General features: G+C 43.0%; 1 protein-coding gene across 1 annotated transcript in view; it reads left to right on the top strand.

The window, feature by feature from the left end:
• The window catches only part of LOC111970978 (contactin-associated protein-like 5), a 46,035-nt gene extending 25,579 nt beyond the window's left edge, over window positions 1-20,456 (top strand). Inside the window, exons 5-23 of the mRNA XM_023997768.2 lie at window positions 2,959-3,162; window positions 3,357-3,541; window positions 3,716-3,859; window positions 8,239-8,512; window positions 8,679-8,822; window positions 8,995-9,160; window positions 10,290-10,396; window positions 12,131-12,250; window positions 12,706-12,906; window positions 13,455-13,611; window positions 13,785-13,912; window positions 14,107-14,277; window positions 14,538-14,756; window positions 14,911-15,150; window positions 15,861-16,121; window positions 16,210-16,343; window positions 16,469-16,772; window positions 18,605-18,667; window positions 18,872-20,456. Of these exons, the coding sequence (XP_023853536.2) occupies window positions 2,959-3,162; window positions 3,357-3,541; window positions 3,716-3,859; window positions 8,239-8,512; window positions 8,679-8,822; window positions 8,995-9,160; window positions 10,290-10,396; window positions 12,131-12,250; window positions 12,706-12,906; window positions 13,455-13,611; window positions 13,785-13,912; window positions 14,107-14,277; window positions 14,538-14,756; window positions 14,911-15,150; window positions 15,861-16,121; window positions 16,210-16,343; window positions 16,469-16,772; window positions 18,605-18,667; window positions 18,872-19,122 (3,473 nt within the window). The 3' untranslated portion in view covers window positions 19,123-20,456. The remainder of the gene's footprint in view (window positions 1-2,958; window positions 3,163-3,356; window positions 3,542-3,715; window positions 3,860-8,238; window positions 8,513-8,678; window positions 8,823-8,994; window positions 9,161-10,289; window positions 10,397-12,130; window positions 12,251-12,705; window positions 12,907-13,454; window positions 13,612-13,784; window positions 13,913-14,106; window positions 14,278-14,537; window positions 14,757-14,910; window positions 15,151-15,860; window positions 16,122-16,209; window positions 16,344-16,468; window positions 16,773-18,604; window positions 18,668-18,871) is intronic.
• Window positions 20,457-25,165: the final 4,709 nt, after the last annotated feature.

Here is a 25,165-nt window from a genome sequence, read left to right as displayed (position 1 = left end):
TTTTCTTTCTTCAAACATGCATACAGAAAGACAACATTTTGAATGACCCACAATCTTCTAAAAACAGAGTCGTGTGGCAAGATAGAAAATGTAAGGTGATTCAAACTAAGCGCTTCCAATGAGGGGAGGTAGGTAGCCAYYTGGCTTAGAGCGTTGGGCCAGTAACCGATCAATTCCCCGAACTGACAAGGTAAAAATCTCTCATTCTACCCCATAACAAGTCAGTTCCTTCAACAGTGATAAGGTTTATTTCTAGTGTGTTTTCTCATGCCTTTTCAGGTTAGCTAAAATGGTAAAAGTCTTTTCACACTGTTCCTAGGCTGTCATTGTAAATAAGAATTTGTTCTTAACTGACTTGCCTAGTTAAATGAAATTAGTTCAGTCACTATATTTTCTCTCTGGTTATCCTCATGAAAGATGCTGTACTTAAATTTTGAGCAACATATTATTAAGTTGGATTTATTCTGACATTATTTTTGGTAAAATGAAATGAACAAAGCATTGAAATGACTTTGACAATTTATTGAGAGGGGATACAGATTGAGAGGGGAAACAGATTGAAGGGAGCGTGGAATTTAACCCCGGTCTTCGGTGAGGTGAGGAGTGACATGTCTGCGTTAGGCCTACCGCTATACCACGGGCTCTGCARGACTTGCATTCATTTTTATTAAGTACTGTGTATATAGTGCATTCGGGAAGTATTCAGACCCCTTTCCACATTTAGTTACGTTACAGCCTTATTCTAAAATTGAGTATATAGATTTTTTTCCTCATCAATCTACACACAATACCCCATAATGACAAAGCAAATGTATAAAAATGAAATATCACATTTACAGAAGTATTCAGACCCTTTACTCAGTACTTTGTTGAAGCACCTTTGGAAGCAATTACAGCCTTGCGTCTTCTTGGGTATGACGCTACAAGCTTGGCACACCTGTATTTGGGGAGTTTCTCCCATTCTTCTCTGCAGATCCTCTCAAGCTCTGTCAGGTTGGATGGGGAGCGTCACTGCACAGCTATTTTCAGGTCTCTCCAGAGATGTTCAATCGGGTTCAAGTCCGGACTCTGGCTGGGCCACTCGAGGACATTCAGAGACTTGTCCCGAAGCCACTCCTGTGTTGTCTTGGCTGTGTGCTTAGGGTCATTGTCCTGTTGGAAGATAAATCTTCGCKCCAGTCTGAGGTCCTGAGCGCTCTGGAGCAGGTTTTCATCAAGGATCTATCTGTACTTTGCTCCATTCATCTTTCCCTCGATCCTGACTAGTCTCTCAGTCCCTACCGCTGAAAAACATCCCCTCAGCATGAGGCTGCCACCACCATGCTTCACCGTAGGGATGGAGCCAGGTTTCCTCSAGAKGTGACGGAGCATGGTATTTAGGCCAAAGAGTTCAATCTTGGTTTCAACAGACRAGAGAATTTTGTTTCTCATGGTCTGAGAGTCCTTTAGGTGCCTTTTGGTAAACTCCAAGTGGGCTGTCATGTGCCTTTTACTTCCATCTGGCCACTCTACCATAAAGGCCTGATTGGTGGAGTGCTYCAGAAATGGTTGTCCTTCTGGAAGGTTCTCCCATCTCCACAGAGGAACTCTGGAGCTCMTTCAGAGTGACCATCGGGTTCTTGGTCACCTCCCTGACGAAAGTCCTTCTCCCCCGATTGTTTGGCCGGGCGGCCAGCWCTAGGAAGAGTCTTGGTGGTTCCYAACTTCTTCCATTTAAGACTGATGAAGGCCAATGTGGGGACTTACAACTCTGGATACATTTTTTGGTACCTTTCCCCAGATCTCTGCCTCGACACAATCCTGTCTTGGAGCGCTACAGACAATTCCTTCTACCTCATTGCTTGGAATTTTGCTCTGACATATACTGTCAACTGTGGGACCTTATATGGACAGGTGTGTGTCTTTCCAAATCATGTTCATTCAATTAAATTTACAACAGGTGGACTCCAATCAAGTTGTAGAAAAGTCTCAAGGATGATCAATGGAAACAGGATGCACCTGAGCTCAATTTCGAGTCTCATAGCTAAGGGTCTGAATACTTATGTAAATAGGGTATTTCTGTTTTTTTATTTGTAATCCATTTGCAAACATTTCTAAAAAGCTGTTTTCACTTTGTCATTATGGGGTATCGTGTTTAGATTGATAATATATATATTTTTTAATCAATTTTAGAATAAGGCTGTAGCGTAACAATCTGAATACTTTCTGAATGCACTGTATATGTTTGTTTTTTTGAGTCAATTTCTATTGACCCCAGAATCATTTCTTACAGTGATGCTGTGTGGTTGAGCGGGTAAAACTCAGAAGAAATGTGCTATGTTATTGCCCCTCTAGTTTCTAATCTGTCCAAATAAAGCGTTGAAAAGATGAAGGTGGAATTCCACAAAAAWAATTCTCCATGGGCCCTTTATCGWCAATCAATAAACCATTAATTGTATGAGAAACATGCACTGAAACCCACTCTCTTAAAAATACCATTATTCAAGTTGAAGAACCACTTTGGGGGGTGTTTCAGACTATTTTGTTTCTGTTTTACAACACAATCTGTGTATTAAAACACTCACATTGGGTTTACATTCAAACACCCCCTAAACACCAGATCTCAGATTAGGTGTACTTCTTTTCATGGTTATTGCACCTGCCCTTCATCCACACAATATGTGTGTGTGTGTGTGTGTGTGTGTGTGTGTGTGTGTGTGTGTGTGTGTGTGTGTGTGTGCGTGCGTGTGTGCGTGGGTGCGTGCGTGCGTGCGTGCGTGCGTGCGTGCGTGCGTGCGTGCGTGCGTGCGTGCGTTCGTGTGTGTCTGATTATACAATAATGTAATAATACAATAATGATTATACAATAATGATAATGATTATACAATAATGATTATACAATAATCTACTGATATTCAGTAGATGGGTAATCTGACCGTGCTTTCTTCATGTCAATCTTCGTCCACAATTGGTTCACAGAGTCAGATGTGGCAGACTTCAACGGCAGGAGTGCTCTGCTGTACCGGTTTAACCAGAAGTCCCAGAGAACGGTGAAGGATGTGATCTCCCTCAGGTTTAAGAGCTACGGGGCAGATGGGGTGCTGATGCACGGGGAGGGACACAGAGGAGACTACCTGACATTGGAGCTGCACCACGGGACCCTGGCTCTGCACCTCAACCTGGGTAAGCACAGTCCAATGGTCCCATACCACTATTCCCTTATAGTAGTTCTATCATTATGACAAAATCAAATGCACGGTATGAGATGCTGATTCTGAAGTCTCCTCATTTAACCTCTGTGTGTTGTACTCTTCTTTTTCCCTCCTGCTCCTCCTCCTCCTCCTCCTCCTCTTCCTCCTCCTCCCCCCTCTCTCTAGACGACGCTAAGCTCTACCCCAGCAGTGCGAATGTGTCAGTGTTCCTGGGCTGTCTCCTGGATGACCAGCTCTGGCACTACGTCCTAGTTAAACGCTCCAACAAGCAGGTCAACCTCACCGTGGACGGGCACACACGTCGCCTCAGCACCACAGGTGTGGAAGACTCACTGGAGGTGGACTATGAGGTGCGCAATCACTCATTATTAATATACTGTATTTCATTAGAGCCATTGCAAACTATGTGCCATAAATCATTCATTCATCCATACATTACTGAATGAAATATATGTAGATGTTTTTTAGTGGTGTGATCAATCAGTAATATCTTGTTTGGAACCCACTCTCTTTGTGTCTCAAAGCTCAGCTTTGGAGGAATTCCTATACCCGGTAAACCAGGAAGCTTCCTTAGGAAGAACTTCCATGGCTGCATAGAGAACCTCTACTATAATGGAGTCAACATTATCAACCTGGCCAAGCGACGCAAGCTCCAGATCCACAGTGTGGTAGGTATACTATACATAAAGCATACTGTAGGCACATACTGCACTCCAACTCAATAAACTCCAATAAGAATGACCGTTCATTCAAATAATTCAATACATTGCGCCTAAATGAACCAGTATGGATGAAGGTGGGGTGTTCTGCATTAAAAACCAGTTGGTTCGAGCCCTGAATGCTGATAGTCTGAAAGCCGTGGTATATCAGACCATATACCATTGGTATGACAAAACCATATATTTTTTACTGGTTTAATTACGTTGGTAACCAGTTTATAATAGCAATAAGGCACCTCGGGGGTTTGTGGTATATAGCCAATGTATCACGGCTAAGGGCTGTATCAAGACACCGCCAGCTTTGCGTCGTGCATAAAAACAGCCCTTAGCCGTGGAATATTGGCCATATACCACATCTCCTCGGGCCTTATTGCTTAATTATAAATTCGTTTTGTGTCATGGAGGTTCACACCTCTCAAAATACATTTAGAAAACTACAATGCTGGAAGAGAATGCATATGTACAATTAAATGGTGGTTAGGAGGAGGCAAAGTAGGTGCAGTTTTCTCAGTCCATTACAGAACGCCTCTGCTCAGTCTATTTTAATATAATAACGTACAGCTATCTCTAGAACCCTTTGGTGACCAATTACAGGCGGGCGCTGAGCCATGGACACCCACTCCCTCCCAGCCTARGGTGAGCTCTGTCTGTGGAGGTAATGTCTGCGTCCCAAATGGCACCCTATTCCCCATATAGTGGTCGACAAAAGTAGTGCACTATATAGGGAATAGGGTGTCATTTGAGACGCAACCAATGTGAATATGTGGTAGATAGACATGTTGAGGAGGTGGCAGTAATGAGAAATGAAAGGAAGCCACTGTTGTCATTCTTTTCAGCCCACCTGGGTAACTGTGCAGAAGGCGTACCTGGCACATTGCATAGAAGCCACTTTTGTTTTTTGGACAATACTTGCCCATTATTGGCCCTCTTTATCATTCAGCTTATCATTCTTATCATTTATCATTTATTTATTCTTATCATTTATCATTCTTGCTACTGGTGATTCTCTGATCCACCTCTACGCAGACGACACCATTCTGTATACTTCTGGCCCTTCTTTGGACACTGTGTTAACTAACCTCCAGACGAGCTTCAATGCCATACAACTCTCCTTCCGTGGCCTCCAACTGCTCTTAAATGCAAGTTAAACTAAATGCATGCTCTTCAACCGATCGCTGCCCGGACCTGCCCGCCCGTCTAGCATCACTACTCTGGACAGTTCTGACTTAGAATATGTGGACAAGCTACAAATACCTAGGTGTCTGGTTAGACTGTAAACTCTCCTTCCAGACTCACATCAAGCATCTCCAATCCAAAATTAAATCTAGAATCGGCTTCCTATTTCGACCAAAGTATCCTTCACTCATGCTGCCAAACATACCCTCGTAAAACTGACCATCCTACCGATCCTCGATTTCGGCGATGTCATTTACAAAATAGCCTCCAACACTCTACTCAACAAATTGGATGCAGTCTATCACAGTGCCATCCGTTTTGTCACCAAAGCCCCATATACTACCCACCACTGCGACCTGTACACTCTCGTTGGCTGCCCCTCGCTTCATACTCGTCGCCAAACCCACTGGCTCCAGGTCATCACAAGTCTTTGCTAGGTAAAGCCCCGCCTTATCACAGCTCACTGGTCACCATAGCAGCACCCATCCGTAGTACGCGCTCCAGCAGGTATATTTCACTGGTCACTCCCAAAGCCAATTCCTACTTTGGCCAACTTTCCACCAGTTCTCTGCTGCCAATGACTGGAACGAACTGCAAAAATCACTGAAGCTGGAGACTCATATCTCCCTCACTAACTTTAAGCACCAGCTGTCAGAGCAGCTTACAGATCACTGCACCTGTACATAGCCCATCTGTAAATAGCCCATCCAACTACCTCATCCCCATACTGTATTTATTTATTTATATATTTATCTTGCTTCTTTGCACATTATCTCAGTATCTCTAATTGCACATTCATCTTCTGCACATCTATCACTCCAGTGTTTAATTGCTATATTGTAATTACTTCGCCACCATGGCCTATTTATTGCCTTACCTCCCTTATCTTACCTAATTTGCATATACTGTATATAGACATTTTCTACTGTATTATTGACTATATTTTTGTTTATTCCATGTGTAACTCTGTGTTGTTGTATGTGTCGGACTGCTTTGCTTTATCTTGGCCAGGTCGTAGTTGTAAATGAGAACTTGTTCTCAACTAGCCTACCTGGTTAAATAAAGGGGAAATAAAATACTTTTTTTTTTTTTACATTACCATCCATGTGAACTGTGGAAGCCAATGAAAGAGACAGTAAAGGTATTTGAGATGCTGCCTGGCAGAGAGTCTGTCATCTGTTAGGGGACAGTTTCAGTTTCAGTATTTGTATTTGTATTTATTATGGTTCCCCATTAGCTGCTGCCAAGGCAAGTAGTGATGAAGTCAATCTCTCCTCTACTTTGAGCCAGGAGAGATTGACATGAATATTATTAATGTTTGCTCTTTGTGTACATCCAAGGGCCAGCCGTGCTGCCCTGMTCTGAGCCAATTGCAATTTTCCTAAGTCCCTCTTTGTGCCACCTGACCACACGACTGAACAATAGTCCAGGTGCGACAAAACTAGGGTCTGTAGGACCTGCCTTGTTGATAGTGCTGTTAAGAAGGTAGAGTAGTGCTTTATTATGGACAGACTTCTCCCCATCTTAGATACTGTTGTAACAATATGTTTTGACCAAGATTTAGTTGAGGTTTAGGGTTTAAATGAAGGATTTGTCCCAAATACAATACTTTTAGTTTTTTAAATATTTATCACTATCTTATTTCTAGCCACCCCTTCTGAAACTAACTGAAGCTCTTTGCTAAGTGTTGCAGTCATTTCAGTTGGTGTAGTAGCTGACGTGTATAGTGTTGAGTCATCCGCATACATAGATACATTGGCTTTACTCAAACGCATGTCGTTAGTAAAGATTGAAAAAAGTAAGGGGCTTAGAAAGCTGCCCTGGGGAATTCCTGATTCTACCTGGATTATGTTGGAGAGGCTACCATTAAAGAACACCATATGTGTTCTGTTAGACAGGTAACTCTTTATCCACAATATAGCAGGGGGTGTAAAGCCATAACACATACATTTTTCCAGCAGCAGACAATGGTTGAAATGTCAAAAGCCGCACTGAAGTCTTCCAAAACAGCCCCCACAATCTTTTTATCATCAATTTCTCTCCGCCAATCATCAAGTTATTTGTGTAAGTGCTGTGCTTGTTGAATGTCCTTCCCTATAAGCGTGCTGCAAGTCCATTGTCAATTTGTTTACTGTAAAATAGCATTGTATAGCTTCAAATAGCATCAAAACCTTACTACGGGTTGGTAACAGGCTGATTGGTTGGCTATTTGAGCCAGTAAAGGGGGCTTTACTATTCTTAGGTAGCGGAATGACTTTTGCTTCCCTCCAGGCCTGAGGGCACACAATTTCTAGTAGGTTTAAATGGAAGATATGGCAAATAGGAGCGGCAATATCGTCCGCTATCATCCTCAGTCATTTTTCATCCAAGTTGTCAGACCCCGGTGGCTTGTCATTGTTGATAGACAACAATACTTTTTTCACCTGTTCCACACTCACTTTAGGAAATTCAAAAGTACAATTCTTGTCTTTCATAATTTGGTCAGATATACTTGGATGTGTAGTGTCAGCGTTTGTTGCTGGCATGTCATGCCATGCCTATGTTTGCTAATCTTGGCAGTGAAAAAGACAGTTGTGCAGCCAGACTTACTTGCCATTCCTTTTGCCTCATCCCTCTCAACTATAAAATGTTTCCATTCCTCATCAATCAACGGGGATTTAACTGTTTTTACAGTCGTTTTCTTAATGGGTGCATGCGTATTAGTAACTGGAATAAGAAATTTCATTTAAAAAATGCGTCAAGTGCAGATAGACAGCCAGCGCCTGAGTTCTGTTCTCCTCTGTGGCAGGCAGCAGGAGGATCGAGGATGTCTTCACAGCTAAGCTGAGCATTTGTATCGGACAAATACTGAACTCTGTATTCACTCTCACTGCTCCTTCATTCTCCCTGGGACATGAAAGCAGAATTAGTGATTACATTGTATCTGCTAGTGTGACGTACAGTATTGTCAGTGACGCATGCACATTCCTTTTGTATATGCCACAGGAAAGGACTCCAGAACAGACACACAAAAGGAATGACTTTCCATACTGTATACAATTTCCATCTCTTTGATCAGTTGCTATTTAGCACATCTCAATAAAAGACCGTAGTAGGCTACCACTGAATGGGTATGGTATTGATCCCGACTTATCCTTTCCCCTGTTCCCCAGGGCAACGTGACCTTCTCGTGCTCTGAGCCCCAGCCCCAGATGGTGTCCACCACCTTCCTTTCCTCCAGCAGTAGCTACCTGTCTCTACCCCTGGAGCCTCTTGGGGTGTGGGGGCTGGACGTACACTTCCACTTCAGGACCTGGAACCAGGAAGGACTTCTGTTCTCCACCGGCCTGGCACAGGGATCACAGCACCTGGTTTTGCAAATCAGCAGAGGCCAACTGCACCTAATGGTCCATGGAGCTGCTGAGCAGAAAACAAACATTTCCATAGGTTAGCAGCTAGCTAGCTAGAAAAAGGCACCTAGTGGCATGTCACAGTGACTTTACGGTGGCTAATGTTTGCTACGCTTGCTAATAACAATGAACTGGCAGCATTATGGGACTGCAGTAAATGTAGCCTAAACCATGCTGTGTTTTTCTGTCTTCTGTTTTACTAGAAGGCAGTGTAACTGATGGACTGTGGCATTCTGTTAGTCTGAGCTACAGAGATCTGATGGTTTCCCTGGTCTTGGACAATGAGCCAACATCTACCATGGACGTACAAAGTCATGCAGACTCAGGAAATAGTGTATTTTTTGGAGGTAAGACGGCAGTCTTTTAACTATTGGTGGAAGATTGGTAACGACTGTGTCTTAAATTATGCTTGAATTTTTTAGGTGTGTGTTTTAATTAGATCAGTGTTTCATCAAAATGTGTTTGATGACTATTTCTGGAATGATTTAGCAATTCAAATATTGTCATGATTTCCAACAGGTTGTCCCCAATACAGTGGGGGCTGTAAGAACCCTACTGTGGCCTTCCAGGGGTGCATGCGTCAGATCCTCCTAAACAACCAACTTATGGATCTACCCCGTGTGCAGCAAGGGCTTTTGGGTAATTACAGCAAGCTTCAGTTCGACATCTGTGGGATCCGCAACAGGTATGCTCACAAAATCTCAACAATTCATGTTTTTATATCTTGTATTTAGGTTACTGTATGTCATTTGTGACACTGTTTTATGTAATATAAGGGAAAGTATCTCTGTTCCTGTCTCTTCAATCTATCAGTATGACATGTGTATGACCTGAGATCAGATGGAAGGACTCCCATTACAACAGACAGTATGACATGTGTATGACCTGAGATCAGATGGAAGGATTCCCATTACAACAGACAGTATGACATGTGTATGACCTGAGATCAGATGGAAGGATTCCCAATTACAACAGACAGTATGACATGTGTATGACCTGAGATCAGATGGAAGGACTCCCATTACAACAGAGAGCTTATTCCTGGGGTGGATCCTAAATGGCACCATAGTGCTCTACTTTTGACCAAAAGTTCTGTACTATATAGGGAATAGGGAGCCATTTGGGATGCATGCCCCTGGACTGTATGCCTGTACTGTCACACTGCCAAAGCCAGAAACATCCTCTGAATAATGAATTCCTGTGTGTGTGTGTGTGTGTGTGTGTGTGTGTGTGTGTGTGTGTGTGTGTGTGTGTGTGTGTGTGTGTGTGTGTGTGTGTGTGTGTGTGTGTGTGTGTGTGTGTGTGTGTGTGTGTGTGTGTGTGTGTGTGTGTGTGTGTGTGTGTGTGTGTGTGTGTGTGTGTGTGTGTGTGTGTGTGTGTGTGTGTGTGTGTGTGTGTTCTCCGATCGCCGTCCCTGGGCATCTATCCCTGCCAATATTGATTTGCCCGTGTGCCAGCTCTGACCATTAGGCTGAGTGAGAAATATGTTGTGGCTGTGCCAGAGCAGGCAGCAGTGATTAGGTTGACGCGCTCCAGGAGTCACACTCTGTTTCCTCCCTAAGCCTGCTCAATGGAGGAAAGGAGAGATGGAGGGGTGGAGTGATGGAGGGAACAGGCAGAGGAGACAGCACAAACAGTGGCTATATCGAGGGTTATAGACAGTGGATATGCAAGGACACAACACTATGATAGAGGAACTGCCTTATATATCTCTTTTATCTTCTATTAATGGATTTTCATGCTACTGTATATGCAGCTCTGCTGTCTTGAGTTGTGTTTGGAGTTTGAACATGTCTCTCTCTCTCTCTCCGTAGATGTCTGCCTAATTTTTGTGAGCATGACGGACGATGCACCCAATCATGGGATACATTCTACTGTGACTGCTCAGGGACAGGCTACACTGGAGAAACCTGTCACAACTGTAAGTCAACCTGTCACAACTGCGGCCCAATTGTAATGCCCGTGATAAATTTGGGCTGACTTTGGATATCCCTATGGGGCTAGTTAGAGACCATCGGTAAATGACACAAGGTACATGGGACAAAGTGTTCAAATTCCAATAGCTCCAAATTTCAAACGCTTAAAAACCTCAAACCAGCTATACATTTTAGAAAATCCTATACAAATATTGAAAGCATTTAATGAGAAAACTAAAAGGTGTGTAATATGAAAATATTACGAAATATGAAAATAAAATATTGTCTAAATTGTGTAATTTATTGATGGTCCCTAACTAGCCACATGGATAGGCTATCCAAAGTCAAACCAATTTTGCCATGGTCGCACACCAGCTGGCTGAAGTCAATTGGCTAAATTATTTGGTTAACTCTTCCCACCGACGAAGACACACAAGAGACACCGACATCAAACTACACCCCAAAACCAACTCAGTCGCCCTTTAAACTGGCTCCTTCATGACAATGAAAATATTCACCTGTGAAAACATACAGTACAAATACACTCAGTGGACAGTTTATTAGGTACACAACCCTGTTAGAGAAAATGGTTTGCTCCTACAGACTGTGAGTCACGTTGCCATGGCTTGCTATATAAAGCAAGCAGACAGGCATCGAGCCATTCAGTTACTGTTGGATTGAACTTTAGAATGGGCAAAATGAGTGACCTAAGCGATTTTGAGCGTGTTATGAGCGTCGGTGCCAGGCGCGACGGTTCCAGTATCTTAGAAATGGCCGGCCTCCTGGACTTGTCATGCACAACAACGTCTAGTGTTTACCGAGAATGGTGGGATGAATAAAAAACATCCAGCCAGTGGCAGTCCTGTGGGTGAAAACAGCTCGTTGTTGAGAGAGGTGGAAGGAAAATGGCAAGAATCATGCAAGCTAACAGGCGGGCCACAAACAGGCAAATAACTGCACAGTACAACAATGGTGTGCAGAACGGCAACTCGGAACGCACAACCCGTCGGTCCTTGTCACGGATGGGCTATTGCAGCAGACGACCACACCCGGTTCCACTCTTATCAGCTAAAAACAGAAAGAAGAGCCTCCAGTGGTCACGTGATCACCAACACTGGACAATTGAGGAGTGGAAAAACATTGCCTGGTCCGACGATTCACAGTTCCTATTGCGTCATGCTGATGGCAGTGTCCGAATTTGGTGTAAGCAGCATGAGTCCATGGCCCATCCTACCTGCTGTCCACCCGGTACAGGCTGGTGGCGTAAGGGTGTGGGAAATGTTTTCCTGGCACACATTAGGTCCCTTGATACCAATTGAGCAACGTTTCCATGCCCAAAGAATTCAGGCTGTTCTGGAGGCAAAGGGGGTCTGACCCGGTACTAGACGGGTGTACCTAATAAACTGGCCACTGAGTGTATATTATGTTTAATATACTGTATAGAGTGACTAACGTTACATTAGTGTTTACACTATTTCCCATCACTGAACTCTCATTGACATTCCCATCAGGGTGTCATTAAGTGTGAAGTGGAGGGCACTTTACTGACTGCTGAATTATAATGTACCTCAACCCCCGGTTAAAAGCTGCCGTGGCTTTCTACTTCAAACCATTACCGTTCACACATTTTGCGTGTGACAAGAAAATGTAATTGAGCTAGTGCTCTTGGCATACGTTCATACATTCACTGCGACACGCGTATGGGCTATTGATATAAGTATTGATCTTGCTTCCCACAGCTATTTATGAAGCGTCGTGTGAGGCACACCGACAAATGGGGAGTACGTCTGGCTACTTTCACATTGATCCAGATGGGAGTGGTCCTCTAAAGGCAACACTGGTCTACTGCAACATGACTGGTGAGCTCATGGCTTGGCATAGCCTGGTTAAACCAGGATTCTAGTGAAACGATGGTGAGCACAGCATTTGGTAACCAGGCTAGGCCAGGGAAGCTACTGGTGCAGTTTTTGGATATTCTCAATTAGATAATATGAGGCTAATGCGATGAAGATCTCTCTTGGAATAGAGATGTTATCTCAATGAGGAAAACCTGTATGAATAAAGGTCAAATAAAAAAATTCTGAAGTGTGTCCACCACTTTACACATCTTTGTTTATCTCTGGTGTACGTTCCATACAGTTGACTAATCTGAATTAAATTAATAATTAGAAATGTGAAGGACACCTATCTTGGGAAACAAAATTACATTCTAGAAGTCTTTCTCATGCTACTATGATAATCTGGATTATCCACAGTGCTGTTAACCTGATTATCCTGTATATAAAGTTAAATGCCTGCTCTGTCTTCCCTATAGAGGACAAGGTATGGACAGTGGTGGGCCACAACAACAGTGGGTTTGTGAATGTGACTGGAGCCACAACAAAGAAGCCGTATGTGATGCGGTTCAACTACACAGCCTCCCTGGAGCAGCTCCGCACTCTGATTGGACAGTCTGAGCACTGTCAACAGGAAGTGGTCTACAGCTGCAGGAAGTCCCGTCTCTTCAATACTTGGGGTGAGTCTTATCGGAAGCCTGGTAAGTGCAAACAGTATACTGAGAGCTCAAGTTTAATTCAAATTACATAATGGATTTCTGCCCAAAAAAGTTGTGCAAAAATATTCAGAGTGAGTATTGCCGAACCCTCTGCTCCCTTTGATTCCAACTCCCACTGTGAAAAAAGCCTCGCTGAGTTCTTCTGCTGTCTCGCCTGGGGATTTTTTGTGTCTCATATGAAATATTGATGCAGACGGTCTTGTTTTAGATACAGGCAAGACAATATGTCAAGACAAGGTATTTCACCAACTTGCAGTGGAATTGCCTACAAAGTCTCCCGAGGCAGACGTCTGCCTCCCACGGCGTGCGCAGGGTCGGGTTTACAAGACTAAAAATCAATCATGTGTTTTCTATGATGGCAGAAGAATAACCTCTGTATGTAGCAGGTGAACATGTCCTATGTGCCAAGCAGACCACATTGGCCAGACAAAGAGTAGAGTTGATGATGTAATACATTGTTTTCTTTTCATAGAGATTGCATGATGGAAATAAATGTGCCTTGGTTGTAGATGGGAGGCCCCTGTCATGGTGGCTGGACGGGAGTGGAGAGAAACAGACCTACTGGGGAGGCTCTGTACCTGGGGTCCAACAGTGCTCCTGCAGCCTGGAGGAAAACTGCATCGACATGAACTACTTCTGCAACTGTGATGCAGACACACACTTATGGTACAGTGGATGCCATTGCATTTATATGTTTTATGACCTGCATTAACAACATTTATGTGTTTTACCAATCAGTCTTTCCTTCTATAAATTGATCATTTCTCAGAGCTTTGAGTACATCTTTAAAATGAGTAAACTGAGGTCGTGTCTAAATTTATTGAGACTTTTTCCAACAGGGTAAACGACACAGGATTGCTGTCCTACAAAGATCACCTYCCACTGACMGAGATTGTAATAGGAGACACCAACAGGACAGGCTCAGCAGCTGTATACAGAGTCGGTTCCCTTCACTGCAACGGTGACAGTAAGTTTCGTTCAGTTCATATAATTATCCCAAAAGCGAGTGTGCCAATAATAATTATATTTTTTGTTCATACAGACTATGCCAACAAAAAAGTTCTGTATTTTTTTAACAGTAGGGGGAAGTCGGGTAAATTGTCCGAGTTATTACATATTCAGTTACTATATTTTTTTAACTGTACTTTCCTGTATTTGCAGGGTTCCTGTGGAATGCAGCCTCGTTCTATCCTGGGTCGTCGTCCCTCCACTTCCCTAAGTTCCAGGCTGAGCTCAGTGCGGACATCTCCCTGTATTTCAAGACCACAGCTTCCTCTGGTGTTCTCCTGGAGAACCTGGGGACCTCTGACTTCATCACCCTGAAGTTGACCAGTGAGTCTGTCTCTCCCTGAATCCCAAATCAACCAGACCCTAACTCCTCTCTGGTCACTTGTGTAAATGATCACCTCAAGTTGAAACWTTTTCTGTTCTAGATGAAAGATGACTTGGATTTGATTAGATAGTCCTGATAACATTATGGAAAACTGTGGTTTAGTAGGGAMAATACATTGGCCCAGGAGCCAAAGACTACAAGCCAAAGACAAATCCATCTTAAATCCATCTTTAACTTGAATTTCTATCTGTCTGCTCAGCTCCCTCAGCTATAACATTKATCTTTGACGTGGGGAATGGCCCGGTGGACTTGACGGTGACGTCCCCTGTCCCCTTGAATGATAAGCAGTGGCACTACGTTAGGGCTGAACGCAACCTGAAGGAGGCTTCCCTGCAAGTGGACCAGCTGCCCCTACACACTCTGGAGGCCCCCTCTGAAGGGCACTACCGCCTGCAGCTCAAAAGACTACTGTTCGTAGGTAGGCACTAGACTCAGGTCAAACCATAACAACACTTTCTTTGCATATTAGATACTGTTTAGTTCCACATTGGAAGTAGTATTCTTCTATTTCAAGAGCAGTTTAAACGTACTGTTTATACTTCCTGTGTTACCTACTGCCTACTTCCTGCCAGGAGGATCCACCTTCAAAGAGAGCAGTTTCCTYGGCTGCATCCGTGCATTGACCCTGAACGGCGTGACCCTTGACCTGGAGGAGCAGGCCAAGTTGACCCCAGGAGTGACCCCAGGCTGCCCWGGCCACTGCAGCGGCTCTGCTAGTGTCTGTCATAACAGAGGGCGGTGTATGGAGAAGAACAGTGGATATGTCTGTGACTGTACACACTCTGCCTACAATGGACCACACTGCAAGAAAGGTGAGTAACCCCAACAAACAGCAATAAGCTAAAAAGATTGCGAGAAGCTGAGTTAATGCCTGTCTTTGTGGTTAGGACAATGTAGCTACAATATTTGAAAGTATGAAATTAGATTTACAAAAGTGTTATTTCAAAAGATTTGGGAAGTGTATTTGATCAAAGGAGTGATCAAAGCATATGTATTAAAAAGATCAGAGATACTTTCTTTTCAATCCCTTTGGCTCATTCATTTCCATAAATCTGAAACTAATATGACGGGCCAGGACATATTTTCTATTGGATTGAYTTCCATTCAAAAGCTTTGTTCATGTTGGCCTGACACACAACAGGAGACTACGTCACCCATTATGGATGAATCCTGTATTAATCCACTGGCATCAAAGCAGGTTTTATCACTTCAGATATTCAGATATCACCTATTCACAGCGTTTTGAATGAGGTTTCTGGACAGGGTCGTGCTTTAGGGGTAGAGGCACTTGGTACCGCAGAGAATMTGTGACTTCTGTTTGATCCATTGATGATCTAGCCATGTTTCTTTGAGTTTTACTCTTTCAAGCATCCCTTTTGTTCTGACCCATTCKCCATTCAGATAAGCCGGTTCTTGCAAATGCTGTCTGATTCAGTGTCTGAGATCAACAGCACAATACAGCACTACTGAYTAYGAGCCTTCTACACTAATAACAACATCCATGTTTGTATCCCTGTAACAGAAGTGTCAATGTCCTTTGAGAGTGGCTCCTCGGTGACCCTTACCTTCCAGATGCCTTTTCCAGTCATGCACAACAGAGACAGAGGTAGCCAGTCGTCCAGCAGTCAGCCAGTCCATAGCCAGTCCTCAGCCATCTATGCCCACAACYGCYAYTCCAGAGAAAATGTTGCCTTCAGCTTTCTGACGACRCACACCCCTGCCATGTTACTCTGTGTCAGCACCTACCATCAACAGTACCTGGCTATCATCCTCGCTAACAACGGTAGCTATCTTTTGCTATCTCAATCCCATTGTTCTCTCTGTCTTTATCTCTTAACAACATTGTAAGATGATTTTCTTAACTTTTGTAGGGAGTCTGCAGATCTGGTTCCATCTGAACAGAGAGAAGAGAGCAGAGATCTTTACTCCCAAAGCCTCCAGCCTAGCCGATGGGCAGCTCCACCGTGTCCAAGTACACCGGGYAGGCAAAGACCTTCATGTCCAGGTCAGTGATATCTATCTGAATCTATTTCAACATAGCAAAGCATCATGCTTATAGCATAGACAGTCATCCCACCTTGATGGCATGTTCAAGTGTATTTGGAAATGTTTGCTTTTTTCTTAAACCAGATTGACAAAGACATCAACCAAAAATACAACCTTTTTTCTGACATGAAGATGAACACACTACGATCTCTGACTTTGGGTAAAGTCACAGGTACATCAGCAGGACATGCTGGTTTGGCTGAGGAGGTCATTAGGGCAGGATCCAAGGGTTTCATTGGCTGCCTGTCGTCTGTCCAGTTCAATCATTTGACACCGCTGAAGACAGCCATTTTGAATCATGGAAGCTCATTAGTCCATGTTCTTGGCAATCTAGTTGAATCGAACTGTGGAGCCTTGGCTGATAGTACAACTTCACAATCAACATCTGGTGAGTTTAACASCATTGATGTGAATCATGTTTGGCTTCACAATATGGATTTTATTTATGTAATTCTATTAGCATACAGTGCATTCGGAAAGTAWMGAGTTTTCCCACYTTTTGTTACATTACAGCTTTATTCTAAAATTGATTCGACCATTTTRRCCCCTCATCAGTCTACACACAATACCCCATGATGACAAAGCAAAAAARGTTTTTTGTTTTTTTACTCAGTACTTTGTTGAATCACCTTTGGCAGCGATTACAGCCTCGAGTCTTCTTGGGTATGACGCTACAAGCTTGGCACACCTGTATTTCGGAGTTTCTACCATTCTTCTCAATCTCTTCCCTCTCAAGCTCTCTCCGGTAGAATTAGGAGCGTCACCGCACAGCTATTTTCAGGTCTCTCAAGAGATGTTTGATCGGGTTCAAGTCTGGGCTCTGGTTGGGCCACTCAAGGACATTCAGAGACTTGTACCGAAGCCACTCCTGTGTTGTCTTTGCTGTGTGCTTAGGGTCGTTGTCCTGTTGGAAGGTGAACCTTCACCCCAGTCTGAGGTCCTGAGCACTCTGGAGCAGGTCATCAAGGATCTCTCTGTACTTTCCCCCGTTCATCTTTCCCTCGATCCTYACTAGTCTCCCAGTCCCTGCCCCTGTAAAACATCTCCACAGCATAATGCTGCCACCACCATGCTTTACCGTAGGGATGCTGCCAGGTTTCCTCCAGACGTGACGCTTGGCCTTCAGGCCAAAGAGTTCAATCTTGGTTTCATCAGACCAAAGAATCTTGTTTCTCATGGTCTGAGAGTCCTTTAGYTGACTTTTGGRAAACTCRAAGTGGGCTGTCATGTGCCTTTTACTGAGGAGTGGCTTCTGRCTGGCTACGCTACCATAAAGGCCTGATTGGTGGAGTGCTGCAGAGATGTTTGTCCTTCTGSAAGGTTATCCCATGTCCACAGAGGAACTCTGGAAATCTGTCAGAGTGACCATCYGGTACTTGGTCACCTCTCTGGCCTAGGCCCTTCTCCCCKGATTGRTCAGTTTGGCTGGGCGGCCAGCTCTAGGAAGAGTCTTGATGGTTCCAAACTTATTCCATTTAAGACTGTGTTCTTGGGGGCAGAATTTTGTTGSCACCCATCTTCAGATCTGTGCTTCGACACAATCCTGTCTCYGYYCTCTACGGACAATTCCTGGTTTTTGCTCTGGCATGCACTGTCAACTGTGGGACCTTATATAGACAGATGTGTGCRTTTCCAAATCATGTCCAATCAACTGAATTTACRACAGGTGGACTCCAATCAAGTTGTCGAAACATCTCAAGGATGATCAATGGAAGCAGGATGCACCTGAGCTCAATTTCGGGTCTGATAGCAAAGGGTCTGAATACTTATGTAAATAAGGTATTTCTGTTTTTTATTTGTAATAGATTTGCCAAAAATTCTAAACCTGTTTTTGCTTTGTCATTATGAGGTATTGTGTTAATGAGGATTGATGAGGGAAAACATTTATTTAATCCATTTRAGAATGAAGCTGTAACGTAACAAAATGTGGAGAAAGGGAAGGGGTCTGAATACTTTCCGAATGCACTGTAAATCCAAATTATGCAAAGGGTTTAAACGGCTGTAAGTACCACAGAGTGGGTCTTTAATGACTCATTAACTTGACCTATCTCTTTTAGGGTTTGACATGAGCAGGCATAATTACTAAATTAAATGACTCATTGATTGAAATGCTTTTATAAATTCCACGTAGCCTTTCATCGTCCACCGAATTTAATTGAAGGTCATGTCTGACATCTCCTTTGTTTGCTTGCTTCCTTTCTTCTGGAATAAATCATTCAGAGGGCGTCGATAGGGGCATAGATCGACTGAAGAAGACAAGAAGTGATTCAGCAGTAATTGGAGGTTAGCCAGAAGATCATCCCCAGTTATCTGTTTGTTCATAATTMAAATTATGTAYCAAATTATTTAATTTCTGTCAGTGTACAGCCATTCTCCCTGAAACAAATACTCTTGACTTTAGGGATATTCATATTTACCAAGTAACCCCCAGAATTATTAACTTTAAAGTTAAAGCAATGTTCTCTCCCTCTGGCTCTCTCTTCCCAGGTCTCATCACAGTTGTGTTCCTCATCACCCTCTGTGCCGTGGCCGTGACGTCATGCTTCCTGTACCGCCGCTACAGCCACACCCACCCCCAGGAGAAGTCCTCCATCTCACAGAAGAAGGATCCCAGACACAGCCCGGAACACAGCTACCCTGCAGGCCTGGAGAACAGCTATCCTGTAGACTTGGTCTTGGATCTAAACCTGGACCTGCTCAGCTCTGTGAGTCACAGCAGAATGGAGTACTACATCTGATGCCACCATAGCCTTCTTTGCCCAATTTCCTGCCTCCTGTTCTGCGCACTGTTCTTCCTGGCCTCAAATACAGAACAGGCCCCTCTGGGTAGGTTAGTCACCTGCCTGTCCCTGGYCTTTCTAGGAGCAGTGATCATTGGTGATCCATTCACTGTCTGGCTCCAAGAATGACRCAAGGGAGGATGGTCATTCCGCAGTTTTATATCTCAAAGGCTGTTTATTGGGGCATGGGAGCTGTACCACTTTTTATGTGCAATGACAATTGGAGAACATTTATGATATATCTACTTTATATTATATTGCTCTAAAGTCAGGAGACAAAAAGCCTCAAAGAATCAGATCCACCCCAGTGACTTTATAAGCGCGCTTTATATAGCCTTCCATTCTGAATGTACAATTAAAGGGATTTATCCGTTTGGGGTTGGTTGGGCACCGGTACTCTAACTCACTTACTTGTATTCACTTGTGGATTGTGAATGTGATAACGACTGATTAATGATGTTCGGCCATCTGCCAAGGCAAGGTCTGGGCAAGCAATGCACCTGTTCTTGCTCCCTGGCTAAACCACTGATCAAATCTCACTGAAAAGCATTGTGACTGTGTGCCAAGGACTTTGTGGCTGGTCCCCTTTTGTTCTCTGAACACATCGGTTTTCTGTTCCCAGTATGTTGTTTGTTGTGCCCTCACTGCCAATAACCGTTTCATTTCTTTCTGCATCCACCATCACCGACACCCTGCGACATGTTATGCTTTTATGAATCACCAAAGAGTGGTACAGTAAACGGATACTAGATGTCTGAAAGTGAAAATATAGTACAGTACAACGTTATGTGATTGTGCTAGTAACTTTCGAAATGAATTATCTCTAGACCTGAAGAAGATAATCCGAGGGAGTTTAGGGTGTAACGGTCGTTTCCTTCTCAGGAGAGCGCTTGTCCTGGTTGTTGTTGTCGTGAGTTTTGTTGAACGGAGAAGTACAGTATTGTACACATTTGCTACAGTCTCCTCCAGAAACCATGTCACTTGCTCTTACATTGGTAAAACGTCAAGTCTTCATATTTTGCACAATTAGCAAACCAACAGAACAACTCAATTGTACAACAAATCTGGGTGGCAAGCTTGCTATACAAAGGAAACATGTATTCAGGGGATGATTTTCTGTCATGAAGGACCCACGATAAAGGATTGTTATTGGCTGTCTATATTATTTTAAGTGCATTAGGTATTTATCTACAGAACGTTATTGTAAAAGATGTACCTCACTGTACCTCACTGATACAATTATTGAATACAATTCATTTAAATATTCTATTTATTTTGAATTTGTTTTCTAGAATTATTCAGGTATATTGTAAACAAATGTATATTTAATAAATACATTTTTACAGCTTCATGTGAATAACAGTATATGTTGTGATTTGATATGAAATGTGTTATTCTCATCTCGCTTTCCCAGATCTCTTTTGCCTCTTCCACCTGAGCTTGGGTCAGTACAAAGTACACACTGTTATCTGTCATATAATCTTAAAAACATCTATTATCAAAGTCTGGCACTGTGATTTATCCACAATATAATTTACCCCACACTATCACAAACCAGAAAAAGAAAACTCCTAAAAAATGCGGGAAGTGCATATTTATGAGTAATGTTCTTATGCGGCCATTTGTTTATATTTTTTAGGAGACTAGGGAAAAGCGGGGTGGTTGGATGATAGAGATGACTTGTTATATCATATATCACTCGGGAAGAAGCGGTTCTAGAGGCCCAGAGTGATGAAGTAGACCATTACCCTGTCCTCTGCCCTCKGCTAGTTAATAATACAATTACAAGCTGTGGGCTGATCCTAAAATCGAAACCGTGCTGTTATACTCTGGTCCACATTCACTGTTGTTGTTCTCCTCTCCTTCCTCCTATCAAAATAAAATGGCATGCAGTGGYAGAAGAAGGCTAGTTCAATATTCAAAACGTGGTACTAAGCGTTTGCACATGAGCAAAGTTTGCACCTCGTACCAGTTCAACTTATTATCAAGCAAAAGGAAAACATTTCGAAGAAATCTAGTCTGGATGTTGAGAAACAACAAAGCCAGCAACATGAGCTTCAGGTTGGTTACAGAGGGAGAAAATAATAGAAGAGTTGACTGAGTCCTTTTGGGACATGCCAGTAATGAGACTATATGTCTTCCTCTAGCTGTTGTGACAGCTACAGAGATATACATGGTGAGGATGATGATGCCACATTCCCTGAGAGCTTTGTCTTCCCTAGTTCTTCACCTGTGTATGATTATCAACTCAAATTGTATTTGTCACATGCGCCGAATACAACAGGTGTAGACCTTACAGTGAAATGCTTTGTTACAAGCCTTTAACCAATCATGCAGTTTGAAGAAAAATGTGTTAAATAAAAAATAGATAAGTAAAAAAGAAAAGTAACAAATAATTAAAGAGCAGCAGTAAAATAACAGTAGCYAGGCTAGGGTGGCAAGAAAAAGTATGTGAACCCTTTAGAATTACCTGGATTTCTGCATAAATTGGTCATCAAATTTGATCTGATCTTCATCTAAGTCACAACAATAGACACACATAGTGTGCTTAAACTAATAACACACAAAGTATTGTATTTGTCTTGTCTATAGTGAATACATAATTTAAACATTCACAGTGTAGGTTGGAAAAAGTATGCTAATGACTTCTCCGAAAGCTAATTGGAGTCAGGAGTCAGCTAGCCTGGAGTACAATCAATGAGACGAGATTGGAGATGTTGGTTAGAGCTGCCTTGCCCTATAAAAAACACCCACAAAATTTGAGTTTGCTATTCACAAGAAGCATTGCCTGATGTGAACCATGCCTCGAACAAAAGAGATCTCAGAAGACCTAAGATTAAGAATTGTTGACTTGCATAAAGGTGGAAAGGGTTACAAAATTATCTCTAAAAAATACGCTCTCTAAAAGCCTAGATGTTCATCAGTCTACAGTAAGACAAATTGTCTATACATGGAGAAAGTTCAGCACTGTTGCTACTCTCCCTAGGAGTTGCCATCCTGCAAAGATGACTGCAAGAGCACAGCGCAGAATGCTCAATGAGGTTAAGAAGAATCCTAGTGTCAGCTAAAGACTTACAGAAATCTATGGAACATGCTAACATCTCTGTTGACGAGTCTACGATACGTAAAACACTAAACAAGAATGGTGTTCATGGGAGAACAACACGGAAGAAGTGTCACGTTCTGACCTTTATTTTCCTTTGTTTTGTCTTTAGTTAGTATGGTCAGGGCGTGAGTTGGGGTGGGCAGTCTATGTTATGTGTTTCTATGTTTAGGTTTGTCAATTGGCCTGATATGGTTCTCAATCAGAGACAGATGTTTTGCATTGTCTCTGATTGGGAACCATATTTAGGTTGCCTGTTTTCACTGTTGGTTTGTGGGTGTTTGTTTCCTGTYTCTGTGTTCGTGCCACACGGGACTGTTTCGGTTAGGTTACTTTGTTATTTTGTATATTTTGTCGTGTTCAGTTAATTATATTAAAACATGGACACTTACCCCTCTGCGTCTTGGTCCGATCCCTGCTACTTCAGACGAAGAGGAGGAAATCAGCCTTTACAAGAAGCCACTGCTATCCAGAAAATAACATTGCTGCACGTCTGAAGTTTCCAAAAGTGCACCTGGATGTTCCACAGCCTACTGGCAAAATATTATGTGGACAGATCAAACTACAGTTTAGTTGATTGGAAGGAACACACAACACTATGTGTGGAGAAAAAAATGCACAGCACACCAACATCAAAACCTCATCCCAACTGTAAATTATAGTGGAGGGAGCATCATGGTTTGGGGCTGCTTTGCTGCCTCAGGGCCTGGACAGCTTGCTATCTTCAACGGAAAAATGAATTTCCYAGTTTATTAAGACATTTTGCAGGAGAATGTTAGGCTATCTGTACTTCAATTGAAGCTCAACAGAAGTTGGGTGATGCAACAGGATAATGACCCAAAACACAGAAGTAAATTAACAACAGAATGGCTTCAACAGAAGAAAATACCCCTTCTGGAGTGGCCCAGTCAGAGTCCTGACCCGATTTGAGATGCTGTGGCATGACCTTACGAGAGCAGTTCACACCAGACATCCCAAGAATATTGCTGAACTGAAACGGTTTGGTAAAGATGAATGGTCCAAAATTCCTCCTGACCGTTGTGCAGGTCTGATCTGCAACTACAGAAAACGTTTGGTTGAGGTTATTGCTGCCAAAGGAGGGTCAACCAGTTATTAAATCCAAGGGTTCACATACTTTTCCCACCCTACACTGTGAATTTTTACACTGTGTGTTCAATAAAGACTTGAAAACGTATAATTGTTTGTGTTATTAGTTTAAGCAGACTGTGTTTGTCTATTGTTCCGACCTAAATGAAGATCAGATCAAATTTTATGACCAATTTATGCAGAAATCCAGGTATTTCCAAATGGTTCACATACTTTTTCTTGCCACTGTATATACAGGGGGTACCGGTACAGAGTCAATATGCGGGGGCACCAGTTAGTCGAGGTAATGGAGGTAATATGTACATGTAGGTAGAGTTAAAGCGACTATGCATAGATAATAAACAGAGAGTAGCAGCAGCGTAAAAGAGGGGTGGGGCAATGCAAATAATCTGGGTAGCCATTATTAGCTGTTCAGGAGTCTTATGGCTTGGGGTTGAAGCTGTTTAGAAGCCTTTTGGACCTAGATTTGGCGCTCCGGTACTGCTTGCCGTGCGGTAGCAGAGAGAACAGTCAATGACTAGGGTGGCTGGAGTCTTTGCCCATTTTTAGGGCCTTCCTCTGACACCACCTGGTATAGAGGTCCCTGATGGCCGAAAGCTTGGCCCCAGTGATGTACTGGGCCGTACGCACTACCCTCTGTAGTGCCTTGCGGTCGGAGGCCGAGCAGTTGCCATACCAGGCAGTGATGCAACCAGTCAGGATGCTCTCAATGGTGCAGCTGTAGAACTTTTAAGTATCTGAGGACCCATGCCAAATCTTTTCAGTCTCCTGAGAGGGAATAGGCTTTGTCGTGCCCTCTTCACGACTGTGTTTGGACCATGATAGTTTCTTGGTGATGTGGACACCAAAGAACTTGAAGCTCTCAACCTGCGGGATGCTAGGTACTAGATAAGGTACTATCTAAAGAAATGATCATGACTGCAAAAAACTACTTCACATGGATTGATTTGTTTATTACATTTATTACAGTCAGGAACTTATTGTGTTTTTCACAGTAAAAGTTATGAATGAGTAGTTCATTAGTTCATCAAGTCCGTTGCTAGACTGAATGAAAGAGGAGTGCGACATGGTGCTTAGTCTTTGACTGTAATAAAGCAGCAACCAGCATCTATAATGCAGAGAGAGAGATAGTGAAATAGAGAAAAGAGAGAGAGAGAGACAGATTGAGAGCGCCACTCCGACAGTGTCACCCTGACCTTTCCCAGCATCCCGCCATCTCTGACCTGCTTTCCTCCGCTCCCTCATTACACCAGGTTAACCTTTCCCATAAGCTTCCAATGTATCCATCTACCTTTCCTCAGACTGATGAGGCTAAGTGCAAATGTGACTACTTCAATTCTACTTCTACTTGCAAACTAACGGAATACATTGGCCTCTTTGAGTTATATTAGGGAACGAGGGAAATGTCTAACGTGGAACGTAATGGGTGTAAAAAAAACTGACAGAAAATAGGAGAGAGAAAATGGGCATTGGTGAATGTGCCAACCTTGTAGATAGGATATGAAACCTAAAAATAACCGGAAAACAAATAAGACTAAAGCGTTTAAGTCAAGGTGAGGGCAGAGGTCAGAGGAATAAACAACTTGGCCAACAAAATTACCAGCTGCAACTCATAGCCTAGAGTGAAACATGGACCCTCAGATCTTTGTCCAGGGACACTCGTGAAAAATATCCCTAAGACTCAGCTACTGTAGCAGTGCCACTAACACTCCTTTAACACCGGAGCCACATGACAGCAATTTCCTAGCGAGTGGCTAATTTATTTGAGACTTGTCAAATAAAAATGACAGT

Source organism: Salvelinus sp. IW2-2015, linkage group LG12 (assembly GCF_002910315.2).
Source record: "Salvelinus sp. IW2-2015 linkage group LG12, ASM291031v2, whole genome shotgun sequence".
Lineage (NCBI taxonomy): Eukaryota > Metazoa > Chordata > Actinopteri > Salmoniformes > Salmonidae > Salvelinus > Salvelinus sp. IW2-2015.
This window is presented reverse-complemented; position numbering and strand designations above follow the sequence as displayed.